The sequence below is a fragment of the Magallana gigas genome, chromosome 8 (assembly GCF_963853765.1).
Source record: "Magallana gigas chromosome 8, xbMagGiga1.1, whole genome shotgun sequence".
Classification (NCBI taxonomy): Eukaryota; Metazoa; Mollusca; class Bivalvia; order Ostreida; family Ostreidae; genus Magallana; species Magallana gigas.
This window is the reverse complement of record NC_088860.1, coordinates 27,839,116-27,854,137: the sequence shown is the minus strand read 5'-3', so window position 1 is coordinate 27,854,137 and position 15,022 is coordinate 27,839,116. Positions and strand designations below refer to the sequence as shown.

At 31.6% G+C, this 15,022-nt stretch overlaps 1 protein-coding gene across 7 annotated transcripts in view; it reads left to right on the top strand.

Annotated features, from left to right (window-relative positions):
- The window catches only part of LOC105317077 (mitogen-activated protein kinase kinase kinase kinase 4), a 68,507-nt gene that overhangs the window by 30,596 nt on the left and 22,889 nt on the right, over positions 1–15,022 (top strand). For 5 of the 7 annotated variants that reach the window (XM_034471623.2, XM_034471620.2, XM_034471621.2 and 2 more), the window contains 4 exons: positions 6,643–6,782; positions 7,431–7,445; positions 11,071–11,132; positions 12,830–12,930. In XM_034471623.2, the coding sequence (XP_034327514.2) occupies positions 6,643–6,782; positions 7,431–7,445; positions 11,071–11,132; positions 12,830–12,930 (318 nt within the window). The remainder of the gene's footprint in view (positions 1–6,642; positions 6,783–7,430; positions 7,446–11,070; positions 11,133–12,829; positions 12,931–15,022) is intronic. The other 2 variants (XM_034471622.2, XM_034471619.2) reach the window with 1 other exon arrangement.

Genomic DNA, 15,022 nt, shown 5'->3' with positions numbered 1-15,022 from the left:
CAGTACCTAGAATTACCGAAATACCCGCGATTTACCGAAATACCCGGTGAAAACACCGAAATACCCTTAAAAAACACCAAAATGCCCATTATTACACCATAAAGAGTGTATGTCTAGTATTTTATATAGAGAGTTATTGAATATAAAGTTTATTTTTTGAATAAATCAGCCGATTTTCGTGGTTATTGATTAAAATGCAATTCTTCCAAGAAAGATTACTCTTTCATTAAATTTAGTTTTTAACGTGTTGATAAAAACCCAATGTAACTAAATCTTTTTATTAATTTATTTCTTGTAAATAACCATAATTAAATTATTTTGAATAATTCATTTAAACTGGACATAAATGTTTTCATCTCATTAGTTAACAGGTTATTGCCCTGTGACCAATTATCTACTCACAATAGAAAGGAGCAATTCTGGTAGAAAAAGGAATAGTTATAGTATTATCATGTCAAATTATTATATGATATTAAAAAATAAAAGCTGATAAACTGTTATTTTTAATTCTTAGTTAATTTTATTCTGGGAATAAAATTTCACACCTCTATTCGAGTGAAAAGCAACTCATGCAAGAGTTATCGTTCTTAACCCAATGTCTACACATGTGAAAAATCGCTATTTATGTCAAAATACTTATATTATCAAACTGAAAATTGGGGAAATACATTTAAACACTTAGATTCAAACTATGATGTTAAATATTTGTGCTCAAATAAGGCATTTCGGTGTTTTTGAAGGGCATTTCGGTAAATCACGGGTATTTCGGTAATTCTAGTTACCCAGTTTTAGAGTGTCCTTAGAAGGTTTCACTTGATGGCATTCCTCTTTACAGTTTATTTTAGCACATAGAAGACTACATAGTGTCTGATTGTCCATGGAAGCTCTTTGTTCTGTCTGTATTTTTCTCACAAGGGAGAACACCCTCTCACAATCTGCATTGCTGTTTGGGATACAGCACATAGACTGAGCAATTTTACTAAGAATTGGGAATCTTGGTGTTCCAGAGACTTTGTTGTTGATTTTCTCCATCTCTCCCCAAAATGAGACTATTCTTAAAAACTTCGTACGTGATTATAATAAGGAATGCCATATTTCCAAAACTTATTTCCATTTATAAGCCGTTTATTAGTATGTTATCATATTTTGCTGCAGAGTGTCAATTCGACACTAGCTAGTATCCCGTTGTCATTTTTCTAATGTGTATTTCTAAAATTTCCACATCTGGCATGCCTGTCTCTGTTAATAAACTCTGCTAATGAGAATCGGAAGCAATTACAATCCAAGTAATCACTGGTAGCACAGTTGACACCTAGTTGATTACCTGTTATCAGCAGCAATAAACATGTATCTACCGATAAACAATGAACTGCCATCTTCTCTTTCACAGGAAATATGGTATTATTTAAAGCGAAATCGGTAAAAATTCCGGATTTCTTAAAAATCGGTAGAAATTGGGGGTAAAAAATATATCGGTAGACAAGCGGTAGAATGGGTTCAAAATCGGTAGACTCCCGAAAAAATCAGGAGAGTTGACAGGTATGGAAATGGAATTTTGCTTATAGTTTTAAAATTATTAATTGTTAAAATGATTGGTAAAATTTTAATTACAGAATCAATGTCTGATAACAATTTTGTAATGCAAGCAATGTAAGTACCGTAAAGTATTGTCTTAATACGCACCCTCAAAGTTGGCCAAAAAAATGGCAAATAAAATGGCAGGTCCTATGTATAATATTGACCCTAAAAATGTCGAAATCAATGGCCGCCATTTTCCCCAAAACTACCGATGTTTCATGATAATTTTTTAATCCAAGCATAAGTTCTGTAATTTTGTGATCAGAACTTGGCCCAAGCGATATTAGATGAAATCCAAGTGCAATTAATTATTTCATTATCATTATAATTGATGAAAAGCGTACAATGTGAAAATGAATGTTAAATGGAAGGAGTTAAGAAAAAAACTATTTTTTTTTTTCGTTCTTATAGTATTACATAAAAAGGATGGTATGATTTACATGGGCAGTATCAAATATTATTTGACACTTTGCAAAGAAAGAGTTTCTTATACGACAGCACAGAAGTTGAAGATCATCAAGTATATAGAGATGAACGTCAACCGAGCTGAGTGCTTAAAAGCATTAATGTTTGCAGATCTAAGCCAAAACAACAGCAAGAAAAATTATTTAATTGAAGAATTATTGTCAAACTCTTTGATTATTGTGACATTGTGAAGAAACGTATGTATGTCATATATCGTCATTATCAAGTCGTACAAATGATTGATGTATTTTTAGCAGTGCAATTACAATAACGTTTAACTTTTCATAACTGGACACAAAGTAATCAAGTTAAAGAAATTAAAAAATAATTGCTAATCCTGTGAAGTCTGATACAAGACAGGTGCATGCTTCTGACACCTGAAATTGTTAAACATTGACCACGGGCCAAGTCAACAGGTGGCTACGTACGTAATGGATAATATGCTGGCAATAACTTGTTTGATGCAAGGAGTAGTGGTCACTGGTCAGAGGATAAATCTTTCAATACATGGAACTAAAACTAAGAATAAGGTATTTCTGACAAAGGTAGTCTAGTTATACCCCCGCTCCGAAGGAGAGGGGGTATACTGTTTTACCCTTGTGTGTCTGTCTGTCCGTCCGTCTGTCTGTCTGTCTGTCTGTCTGTCTGTCCGTCTGTCTGTCCGTCCGTAACAAAAATTTCTGTCGCATTTATCTCAGCAACTATTTATCGCAGATGCTTGAAATTTTAACACAGTGTTTGTTAAGGCATGCCATATCGTGGGATATATTTTTGTACCAATCGGACACCAACTTCCTGTTAAATGACGACTTTGCTTATTTTTTAAGGAAAATTTTCAAACAACAGACCCTGAAACGTACTACTACACCAAAAAAGCGTGCAACTTTCGTGCGAGAAACGTTTCGTGTAAACCGTTTAGCGTTCCGTGTAAACCGTTTAGCGTTTCGTGTGAATCGTGGAGCGTTTCGTGTAAACCGTTTAGCGTTTCGGGCAAAGCGTGCAGCGTTTCGGGCAAAGCGTGTAAATCGTTTCGGGAAAAGCGTGCGAGAACCGTGTGAAACGTTCATCAGATTTCATTCGGAACTCTCTGACAATTTAATTGTTTCAAAATAGCGCTCGTGTTAAACATTACTTTAAACTGTTTGTGATTGGCAAAACTCCTTTGAGATATTCTCGTGAAAAAATCTATAAGAAATGATATACTTATCTTTTTACAAAATTGAATTGATTTTTAACAAACAAAAGAAAAGTACGCGTATTGAAAGAAGACTAGTTACTGAGACTATTCGGCTGTGTACAACCAGTACACATAACCTCGGACATCGGGTAAGACCTTCACCTGGCTGAACCTGTCAATCAAACTCTGTGTATTCGTTTTCATTGGATGATCACGCGTCTCTTTTTTTGTCAATAGCCAATAGAAATTTAATGACTTCAAGGTAGTCGGAATCAGTATTTGATGATGCACACAATTTCAATGATAGATTATTTAACATTAATTTGAACAAAATTAAATGTACACAGAGAAAGAAAATATACTGTTCATTTCTATGAAATGCGGGAAGTAAATTCTTCTGAATCCCGATTAAAGATATTTCTACAAGTTATTATTTTAATTATTTAAACACTGATAACGGAAAACAACAACAATTAACACACTGAAATTTTCCTTAAATGTACACATGCAATTAATTATTATGGGAATCTATATGCATGGTACTTAATTCAAATAGATTATGATAGATATATTGTACGCCGTTATGCGGGGCGCCGGTTATGTATACGAATATTGAGACACAAATCTAAATCATTTTATATTTTTTGTTCTTTCCGAAATCCGAAATAGTAAAGACAACTTTCTTTATTGTTTAATCCATTGACTTTTCTCTGTGATATTATGTACGGAACACTTATTTACGCGAATGATTCGACATAAAAAAAATTAATCGGTTGTTTTATAGCATTTTTCTAACTTATGTGACTAATTTTATTTTACACAACTTTCAAAATTATCAATGTAAATATTACAGGTTTATTTACAGTTAGTATTTTTACATCGTATTCTCTGAAACCAATAAAAATATTAATGTGAGAAGAAAAAACAAATCCTGCCGAATACTGAAAAACCAAATTATCAATGTAAATAATTACAGGTTTATTTACAGATAGTATTTTTACATCGTATTCTCTGAAACCAATAAAAATATTAATGTGAGAAGAAAAAACAAATCCCGTCGAATACTGAAAAACCGATTTCAGTTTGTAATCATGCGGATTTTATTTTTGGTATTGAATATTGTGTTTCGGTAACTTTTTTCTCTGGAATTTTTATTATTTACGGGACAAGATAAGAATCATGGATATTTCTTTTGAGCAATAAATATATTTATAGAAGTAATTATTTTGGCTAATTCTGTGAATAAATAATTTTTTGCTTTAAATATAAGTACCAAATTAATTTAATTTATCAATTCAATATTATGTACATATATGTTTCTTATATCAGTATCTATTATTTTGTGTTTTCTTAAAATTAATTCTTACTAACAGAGTCAGGGTAAAAATCCGAGAGGACCCGAATCGATCAGGATAAAAGCGTGTCCAAAGCGTGTGAAAAGCGAGCAAATCGTTTCGTGCGAGAATCGTTTCGTGTAAACCGTTTAGCGTTTCGTGTAAATCGTTTAGCGTTTCGGGCAAAGCGTGCAGCGTTTCGTGTAAACCGTTCAGCGTTTCGTGTGAATCGTTTAGCGAGCGTGTAGCGAGCGTGCAGCGAGCGTGTGGTGTAGTAGTACGTTTCAGGGTCTGAAATTTTCGTCAAAGAATTCTCAGCAACTGTTTATAGCAGATGCTTGAAATTTTTACACAGTATTTGTATAGGCATGCCATATGGTGGGATATATTTTTGTACCAATCGGACGCCAACTTCCTGTTAAATGATGACTTTGCTTATTTTTTAACCAAAATTTTCAAACAAATTTTCGTCAAAGAATTCTCAGCAACTGTTTATCGCAGATGCTTGAAATTTTTACACAGTATTTGTATAGGCATGCCATATGGTGGGATATATTTTTGTACCAATCAGACGTCAACTTCCTGTTAAATGACGACTTTGCTTATTTTTTAAGGAAAATTTTCAAACAAATTTTCGTCAAAGATTTCTCAGCAAATATTTATTGCAGATGCTTGAAATTTTAACACACTATTTGTATAGGCATGCCATATCGTGGGATATATTTTTGTACCAATCGGCGTCAACTTCCTGTTAAATGACGACTTTGTTTATTTTTAGCCAAAATTTTCAAACAAATTTCCGTCAAAGATTTCTCAGCAACCATTTATCACAGATGCTTGAAATTTTAACACACTATTTGTATAGGCATGCCATATTGTGGGATATATTTTTGACTCAATCGGACGTCAAACTTCCTGTGAAATGATGACTTTGTTTATTTTTAGCCAAAATTTTCAAACAAATTTCCGTCAAAGATTTCTCAGCAGCTATTTATCGCAGATGCTTGAAATTTCAACACAGTGTTTGTTAAGGCATGCCATATCGTGGGATATATTTTTGTACCAATCGGATGCCAACTTCCTGTTAAATGACGACTTTGCTTATTTTTTAACCAAAATTTTCAAACAAATTTTCGTCAAAGAATTCTCAGCAACTGTTTATCGCAGATGCTTGAAATTTTTACACAGTATTTGTATAGGCATGCCATATCGAGGGATATATTTTTGTACCAATCGGACGCCAACTTCCTGTTAAATGACGACTTTGCTTATTTTGCATATTCACATCAGAGCGGGGGTATCACTAGTGAGCATTGGCTCACAGATATCTTGTTTACTCTAATACAACTTGCATAACACACGATTTCGGCAGTCGCTACTCCCATGGTATCCAGAATCACGGCATGAAAAAGTGAGGTAAAATTTTGGTACTATGTACAATATGCACCCCCAGTATATTAAAGTGTGTGTTATACACGGGAATTTCATTAAGCAATTTTGATTGCCATAATTGACTTCAGGTTTCTCCACCCTTGATGATTTTATGGTTTATTTCATGTAATTATTGTTTAAATTTAAAGATTAATATGTTAACTATCAAATTGAACTAAAATATTGGTATCGATGTTGCAAATGTATTTTTCATGCTGTAGGAGCTAACTCTCAGAGAAATAATAGCAACGACTGCTCCCCAATGAAACATCACAAAAATACTTCACTGATTTCCATATGATAAAGCAAATTTTTTTATGGAAATAATCTTTTATTTCATGTATTTAACATTTTAAGGCCATTTGAACTTGCCAGCTATCACATTGCTATCACATTTACAGTGCATTTGATACATTTTTTCAACCATGAAAAAATGCAGGAAATGTTCATAACTTTTTTAATTTACAGTTATGATTGGTTTAGGAAAGCATTTTCTGTTCACATGATATTTTTGAATCATCTTGAAACTAAAACATCCAGAGTATTTGTTTGGATATCTGAAGCCCCACTGTAAATGGTGCTTAGCCCCACTCTTTTCATCATTACACACAATGTAAGCCAAAAGTTGATAGAACAAATGTATGTTTTGTAATTTAGGATCTGGATAAATATGCCAAACAGCTGATTGATATGTTTCCGGAGGAGAAAGGCTCCTCAGATGAGGAGGAGGGTGAGGAGGAGGAAGAGGAAGTGACTCGAGATGGAACTCTTCTGGCCTCAGAGCCAGCCAGACCTCTGTACGTAGCGACCTACTTCTCTTGCTTTTAACAATTTATTTTTTGTAGTGTAATTAATTCATGATCAAGAAAAAAAGATAAAACTGAACAGACTTACTCCTTCTTTCTACAGTAAAACTCGATTAGTACGATCACAGATATAGCGAAGGTTTTTTTCAGTCCACGGTAAATTCTTATCAAATCTTTGCAAAATTTTACGGTTATAATGAATTCGGATATATAACGAATTTACGAATATAGCTAACTGAGTTTGAGTCCCGTAGAGGTTAATAATAACAAAATTTTACACTTTTATAACAAATTTCTTTACAAATTAAAAAGTTCGCACTACCATTGAACATATTAATTTGAATGAATTAATTTTCATATAAATTTTTTCAATTATTAAAGGTATTAAAGAAATAAACTTTTATTTTAAGCATCAATTAGCAAAAATTATAGTCTGATGAAATGAAACATGTATAGTGTGAATTCGCTATAGTTGTTATTACGAATTCATTATACAGATATAACGAATTATGGATATAACAAAGTAAATCTAATGGTCCCTTGGACTTCGCTTTAACCAAGTTTTACTGTATATCTCTGAAGGGGAAATGTGTTTCCTTGTACATATGTTCAGAATTTAAAAATTTCTGTTTTTTGCAGAAAGAGAAATGCTAAGTAGGTGCCTCTTGTAAGAATAAAGTTTGCTTATTAAAAATTCACTATTTATATACAAATATATATGTATACATTTACATTATTATAAAAAAAAAAAAGAATTCTGCATATATTCACACATACCACTGTTTTCCCCAAAGCTTGCATTTAGAGTTATATCTTTCACATACCAGAAGTCCAAGAATAGCTCCTGAATGTGTCTAAGGGTCTTCTCTTTTAGTGTAAGGAGTGGGAAGAGAAGTGAAGACAATAATCTTATTGGTGAAAAAACATACAACTGTGGGGAAAGAAACTGTCCTGAAATGATGTTTAGAAGTAGAATATTGAATTATAAAATATAATATTTTTCCTCTTTTTGATTCATTTCATGCAGTAAATATTTTTAAAAAAATGAAATGTTAGAATTTCAAAAGAAATTTTAAAATAGAAGAAAAAGGATTAAAATCATTAGTTTGTGGGTTTCAATCGAAAAAAACCAACCCATCTACTGGGTTGGTAAATGCCCAATCCTTTAAAAATATTATTCTAATACAGGATAAATTCACCTTTGCTTGTCTTGGTTGATCTTCCTGCTACTGCTTCTCTGGCAAACCAATTGACAGACTTACCCTCCCCCTTTAATATCCTGAGTGTTTTATGAGAATAAAATCTTTGTAAAAGATATGTTGATGTCTGTATATAAATTGTTTTGATACCTAAATGTATGTACAATGTAGGAAAAGTACTACTTATATTACTAAAATACGTATTTTTTTTTCATTTGTTGCTAATACTAACAATTATAGAAGAATGATCAATGTTTTGGGCATTTTTTGTAAAGAATTGTCCTAAAAGCTCAGTTCAGTACATGCAAAAACTTGCAATATATTGCACCCAAAAAAATTTGCACTTGTTTAAAATCATTTCCTTAGTTTCCCAATTCATCATTATATTTATATAATGATTGATTTGTCTCCAGAAATTCTGAACAAAAACTATGGATGTTGTCACTTGGCTCAAAAATTCTTAATAACTACGAAACCAACTCTGTAAAGTGAAGTGATTGAATTTGCTTTCACGTAAAACTGTAATTGTCAATAAGCATGGAATTCAACATACTTCCTTAACCTTGTTAGTAATGGTGTTTACAAGAGTTTCTGAGGATAGAATAGAGGTGCCTTGTGTATTGTCTTCACAATATTTTGGTATATGCTATAAGAATTCAAGCCAAAATATGTGCATGTTATTGTGGAATTGTAGCTCTTTTTGTCTGTCTAAAATTTTCATATAGAACTATAGTTTTGCATGTAGTTTTTATTAATTTGAAACAAAGAATGACGATATTTTGTATATTATTCATGATAGCATGTTTGAGGTATTAACCAAGTGTTTGCAAAATAATTACTATGCATTAGGAATTACTTTGTCATGAAGTGATTTATTGATTATTGTTCAGATTTCATTGTCAATTTTCTACACAATGTCCACATTTTGAAGAGATTAATATGAACGCTTTTTGATAATTAGCAGTAGTTCATGCTGTTCCTAATAAAAATCAATTGATATGGCTGTATTTTTTTCTATTAGCTGTATTTCAAGACTTTTTGAAGGTTAGATAAATTTTTTCATCCATTTCCACACACAAAACTTTATTAAATTTTTTTAAATTCTGAAAATTTGCATCTGTTGGTCTTGAAAAACTACTATTATAAAAACTATTTAAAAAGTGACCTAACCATTAAAGAGTTTTAGTTGACAGAATTTTGTCTGTCTGTCCTGCCTCTGTGAACTTTTCGCCTATTTTACTACTCAAATTAAGGACACACAAGACGTTCCTCAATTTTATATAATTTTCCTTGATATATTAACTCCTTTTAATTCCGAAAAATTCAGTGTACATTACCTGGCTAGTTTTGGAGCTAGAATATTTAGAATTATCCTTAATAGAACATGCAAAATGCATTTGAATACTAGTACTTATTAAAAAAGTCATAGGATATATTTTCATTTGAACACTTTCTATCTAAATAAAAAAAAGTATCATAGAACATGAAAATATAATAACTGAATTACTTATTGGAAATCTTCACATTGTGGAGGCAGGAAAAAAAAATAGAAGATAGGTCGCGTCTGACCTTAAACAAAACTTTGCAGACGGCATCAATGGAATAGATAATCTCATTTGTAAGAATAAAGGGCTAAATCCTTTTCAATTGTGGAAAATAACAAAATTTAAGGAAATATTGTGTATTAAAAGTCTCCTTCAGAGAACCACCAACAGAAATGTTAAATGTTTACAACAAAGCTTCTCTTTGTAATGAGAGCCTAAATTTTTGAAAACTAAACCCCACTTGACCAAAACTAGGGCTCCAGAAAAGTGTAGGATAAAAAAATGTAAAAATCTTCTCAAGAACAGCATTGCTGTAATTTGTATAATTACTATGTAGCCTGTTACAGTGTAGAATCTCAATTAAATAATCTGGGATATCCCCAAACCAATACATGTATTAGGGGTTCAGAACTATGTCAAAAGAGATAAACTAGTATGGTGAAAATATTTGAAAAATCTACTCCACAAAAACTACTGTTGCTACATATCCTGATATAACAATTCAAGCCTTTTAATATTTTGTAGAATCTAAATTATAACCAAGAAAAAACAATGTTGAATCCCTAGAACAGTTTCAAAATTTAACATAGAAACTTACCATGTGGAAAATCTGAATCTGCTGAATCAACACTGAGGCCTTAATAGGGTTCCACAGTTTTATGTAGAAATATGGGGGGAGGGGTGAATTTTAAAAAAAACAACAACAAACCAAAATATGTACAATGCTGATTTTACAAATACCCTTATTTTTAGATTCAAAGATAGAACCATTATTGGGCCCCAGGAGGTATGCAAAGTTAAGCATACCAATATGTTAGAAACAACTTTAAAAATGATACAATTATAAAATTTGTGACTTTTTCATGCAGGCATCCTGTTATATATAGGGCTGCAGATTTATTTATTTTTCATCTCATCTCACACCTTTTTTTATGAAATTTTAAAAAAATTCAATGAACTGATGTTTTTGTGAGTGATGTGACCTTTTTGCCTCTTATTTTTTCGATGAGCTTTGTGGCCTTAATAAAGCTTTGTAACATTATAGAGATATACTTCTATAATATGTAGCATCAATTCCAAAAAATATACATGCCAAGTTTAGATAAATGTAAATATTTGATTAAATTCACTAGTCAAGAATGATAACTGATCATGTTTTCATCATAATTTTGCTCTCAACATTCAAATTAATTTGAATTTATTTAAGAGCATTTTTATAGCCTGACATCAAAGACACATGCTATGATTTTAACCTTTTATTTGTATATTGTACCTCATATATGATAAATATGCTTTGAGAGAAATAAAACAGACAAACATCACTTAGAAAATATAGTGTTTGTCTGATTGATTCTTCTTGTTGATCACCTAAATAAGTGAGTAGATATGAACATTTCATTGTTTTTATAGATTAGTCTATGCAGTCCTGTTTTTATCAGTGTAAATAAATTTGAGAAAGTGATTCCTGTCCTCATTAGAAACCAGAATAATTACCGGCATTACGCCTTAATTCTAAGGATGATATTTCTTTCACAGACCGACTGGAGGCTTTAACCATGACACATTAGAAACCTTGTCTTCCATGGTGATTCACACAGGTAAGATGTCACTTCTTCCACCCTTTTGTTTTTCATTTTATCCACAGCCTGTGTATTTATTACTATCCAACTGTCTATCTTTCCTTCCCCCAAGATTTTATATATCATTCTGTCAATATCTTTATTCACCTCTTCCTTTTTATACTATATTGTGTGTCTTTTTGTCCATCAATTAACCTCTACCCCAATGCACCAAACTATATGTCCCTCTTAATCTGTTCATTTCTTTGTTCCTCTATTCACTCATTTGTCCCTGTCCATCACTTTGTCCCTCTGTACACCAATTTGTCTATCTCTGTTCCTCTATTCACTTATCTGTACTTTTATGCACCAACCTATGCATCTCTTTGTCATCTATGCAACAATCTGGTCATCTCTTTGTCTCTCTATACAGCAAGCTGTCCATCTCTGTCCCTCTATACACCAATCCATCCATTTCTTTGTCCTTATATCTGTCTAATTCTTCATCCTTCCATCCTTTATCTGTCCCTCTGTATACCAATCTGTTCATTTCTTTGTCCCTCTACCAGTCTTTACAGCCGCACAACACATTCACTATAAGACGTCAGCAACTTTACACATGGAAAAAAGTTCCTTGAAGATTAACAAACATTTCATTTTCTGGTGTACTTTTATCAATTTATTAAAAAAAAACCTGAAACAGCATTAAATGCTGCACATTTATAACTCTACACTTTTCAACTGAATTATTTTGATACCTTTTCATTTTACGTCAATAATCTGCCTAAAGCTACTAAATGTTAAATTATGACGTCACTGGCGTAAGAACACCCAACTTGTCCCGTGAGTGATAGCCACAGTATATTGAGATAAAAATGTGATGAATTTCTGTATCACAAAAAATTGTATGATATGGTAATGTAAAATACAATATTGGATCATATGATATGATATTGTATCATATAATATTGTATTATACAATATATTTTATCACATGATATTGTGTCATGATGTTGTATTTAAATATGATATGATACAATGTTGTATCAAATACAATATCATTATGTATCATATATGATACAATATTATACTAAACAATATCAAATGAAACTAAATAATTATTTATAATATGATATTATATTTTACAATAAAATATCATTTGTTTTAATATTGTGATGTATTATGTGATGTTATATCATTTGATACCATATGATATTTCAATATGATAGTGTACTGTGTGATAAAATACAATAATTTATTACACAATACAATATCATGTCATATTTTAAGATACAATATCATAAATTGATACATTGTCATTTACAACAATATCATATTGTTTCATTATATATTACACTATTATATTGTATCATTTGATATATTCTATGACACAATATTGTATAGTATCATAGAATGCAATATCGTATTTTATATAGCTGTATTGATTAATATTGTTTCATAATACTGTATGAAATTACCATTTGATTATCAAACAACTTTTAGCATATGATATATGATATTGTGTCAAACCACACTACTGTATTCATGAATATCTAAGAACATTAACTATGATTTTCATATAATATGATAAATGCGGTCTCATATGTTTAAGGCCTCGTCTCAGTGAGCTTTGTAATCTGTGATTATCTATGTTTTAAGTAGATCGTTGTGTCCATTAATCAATATGTGTCTAAAATATTTTAATGAATAACTTATCAAGATATATTTGTCTGCAGAAATTTCTTCCTCTTCACACTCAAACCAAAGTCCAGGCAACAACATAAGTGAAAACTCTCGTAACCGTGACAATGATGACGGAACACTGGTCGTCAGACGGGTAAGTGATTTGTCAATATTGGACATGTTTGTAGGAACTGGGGTGTCAGATGCTGACCTAATCATTTCAAAATTGATGATAAATCAAATTTTATTAGATGCATTTATTTTATATTGGAATGTACACCTAAACAGGTTCAAGTTCAAAGCCATGTGGTTGGAATTTAGATTTAAATGTTTTAATATTAGAGGAATGCACATTCTGAGGTCTTCTGAAGAAAAGAGTCAGTACTACAGTGTGTGTCTCGATATTACAAACAGAAGAGTTGTATAAATTTGAGTTGGAGTTGCAAATTTTAACTCACTAAGACAGAATTCTGGGAAGCTTATGCTATACCCCCGGTGTCAAAGCCCGGACCTGGTTTAATTTTGGATGCTGAATTTGGACCAATATATTTCAGATGGAGGAGGTTAAGGACTTTGGAGCAGGTGCTTTTGATGACTACATCTATGTTATTACTGGTTTTAACATCACCAAACTTGCATGGCTGGTGCATCTTATGTTACTGATGCACATAACAGGCTTGAATGCTGAATCTGAGCAATAGGTTTCAAATGCTGTATAAGGTTAAAGGGGCATGGTCACGATTTTGGGCAAAAATTATTTTTCTGATTTTAATATTTACAACGCTTTAAAAAGGAATTTTAAATAGGCAACAGAACTTTGAGTGTCATTTGTTGAGTTGAGTTACAGAGCTTGAAAGTCTTTGCTATGTAAACAAAGGATTCGTTTACATTTTGAAATTGAAGTAAAAATTTCAGTTTTTTACCTAAAACGAATGTGTTTAACGTTAAAAACTGTTTATCTATGTTTAAAATGAATAAAAAATGGACAGATAAGCTGGAAAAAGAATTTTTTACTGGTATATTGAACCTAGGTAAACAAAAACAGGGCACTAGCCTTGTTTACATGACAAAGAAACTCTACGAATGACTCTCAAATTTTATTTGATCATCAGAAATGCATTTCTAAAGTATTGTAAATAATAAAAATAGAATTTGACCAAAAGCGTATCCATGCCCCATTAAGGGTTTTTGAAGCTGGTAAAAGTTTTTGGAGCAAGTGTCATCTTGGTTCAATATATACCAAATATAGATAGATGATATCTTGTGTTACTGATGAACTCCACAGGTGTGGATGATGAATCCGAGCAACAGGTTTCAGATGCAGGAGGACATTAAGGTTTTTAGAGCAGGTCACATGTTTATGTAAATGATAGTATTTACATATTTAAACTTGCCTAGCTGATTTAACTATGTAAATGAATCACAGAGGTAGCTTCAGATACGGAGAGTAGGGAGGTTTAAGATTTCAGAATAACTCAAACTGTGTTAGGGTCTTGGTTACAAAATTAAGTAAATTCTGTTCATACCTAGTCATACTTTTCAAAACAGTCAATATGATATTAATTATGTATGTACAAATGCTTCAGATACAGAACTTGATCTCAATTATCTCGATGATGGTTCATGTGTAAATTGTTTGAGTGGTTAAATGCAGGTTTAAATGTTAGAAAAAATGCTGTCCTGACTAACTTTTGTGGTTCATGTAACTTTGAATTTGAAACATAAGGCTAGCTTCAGATACAGAGCCTAATCTACACTATCAAAAATGCTAAGCAACCTTGTCCTACCTCACTCAAATTTGCTTGATAAAAGTGATTGTTGATACAGTAAAACTCGGTTTTAATGAAGTCCTAGGGACCAATGGATTTACTTCGTTATATTTGAATTCGTATAATGAATTCGTAATGACAACTATAGCGAATTCACTTTATACATGTTTTATAATTGTATAATATGATGTGATGCAATGTTTTATGATATAATATTTTACCATATGATACATTATCTGTGGGCCTCTTATTTAAGATGTTTATTCATAGGGAAAGGGTATACACATATTAACTATAATTGAGCCAGCAGGAATCTTAAAGGAAGTCACAATAGATAATTGATCTCTTTGGAAGGTTTGGTCAGTCAGTGTTCTATATGTATATAAGGATTTTATTTCTTATACAAATCCCTATTCTAGAAGATAGTTTATTTCTTCAAACATCTGTGATAACACAATTAATGAATAAAAATTGCTG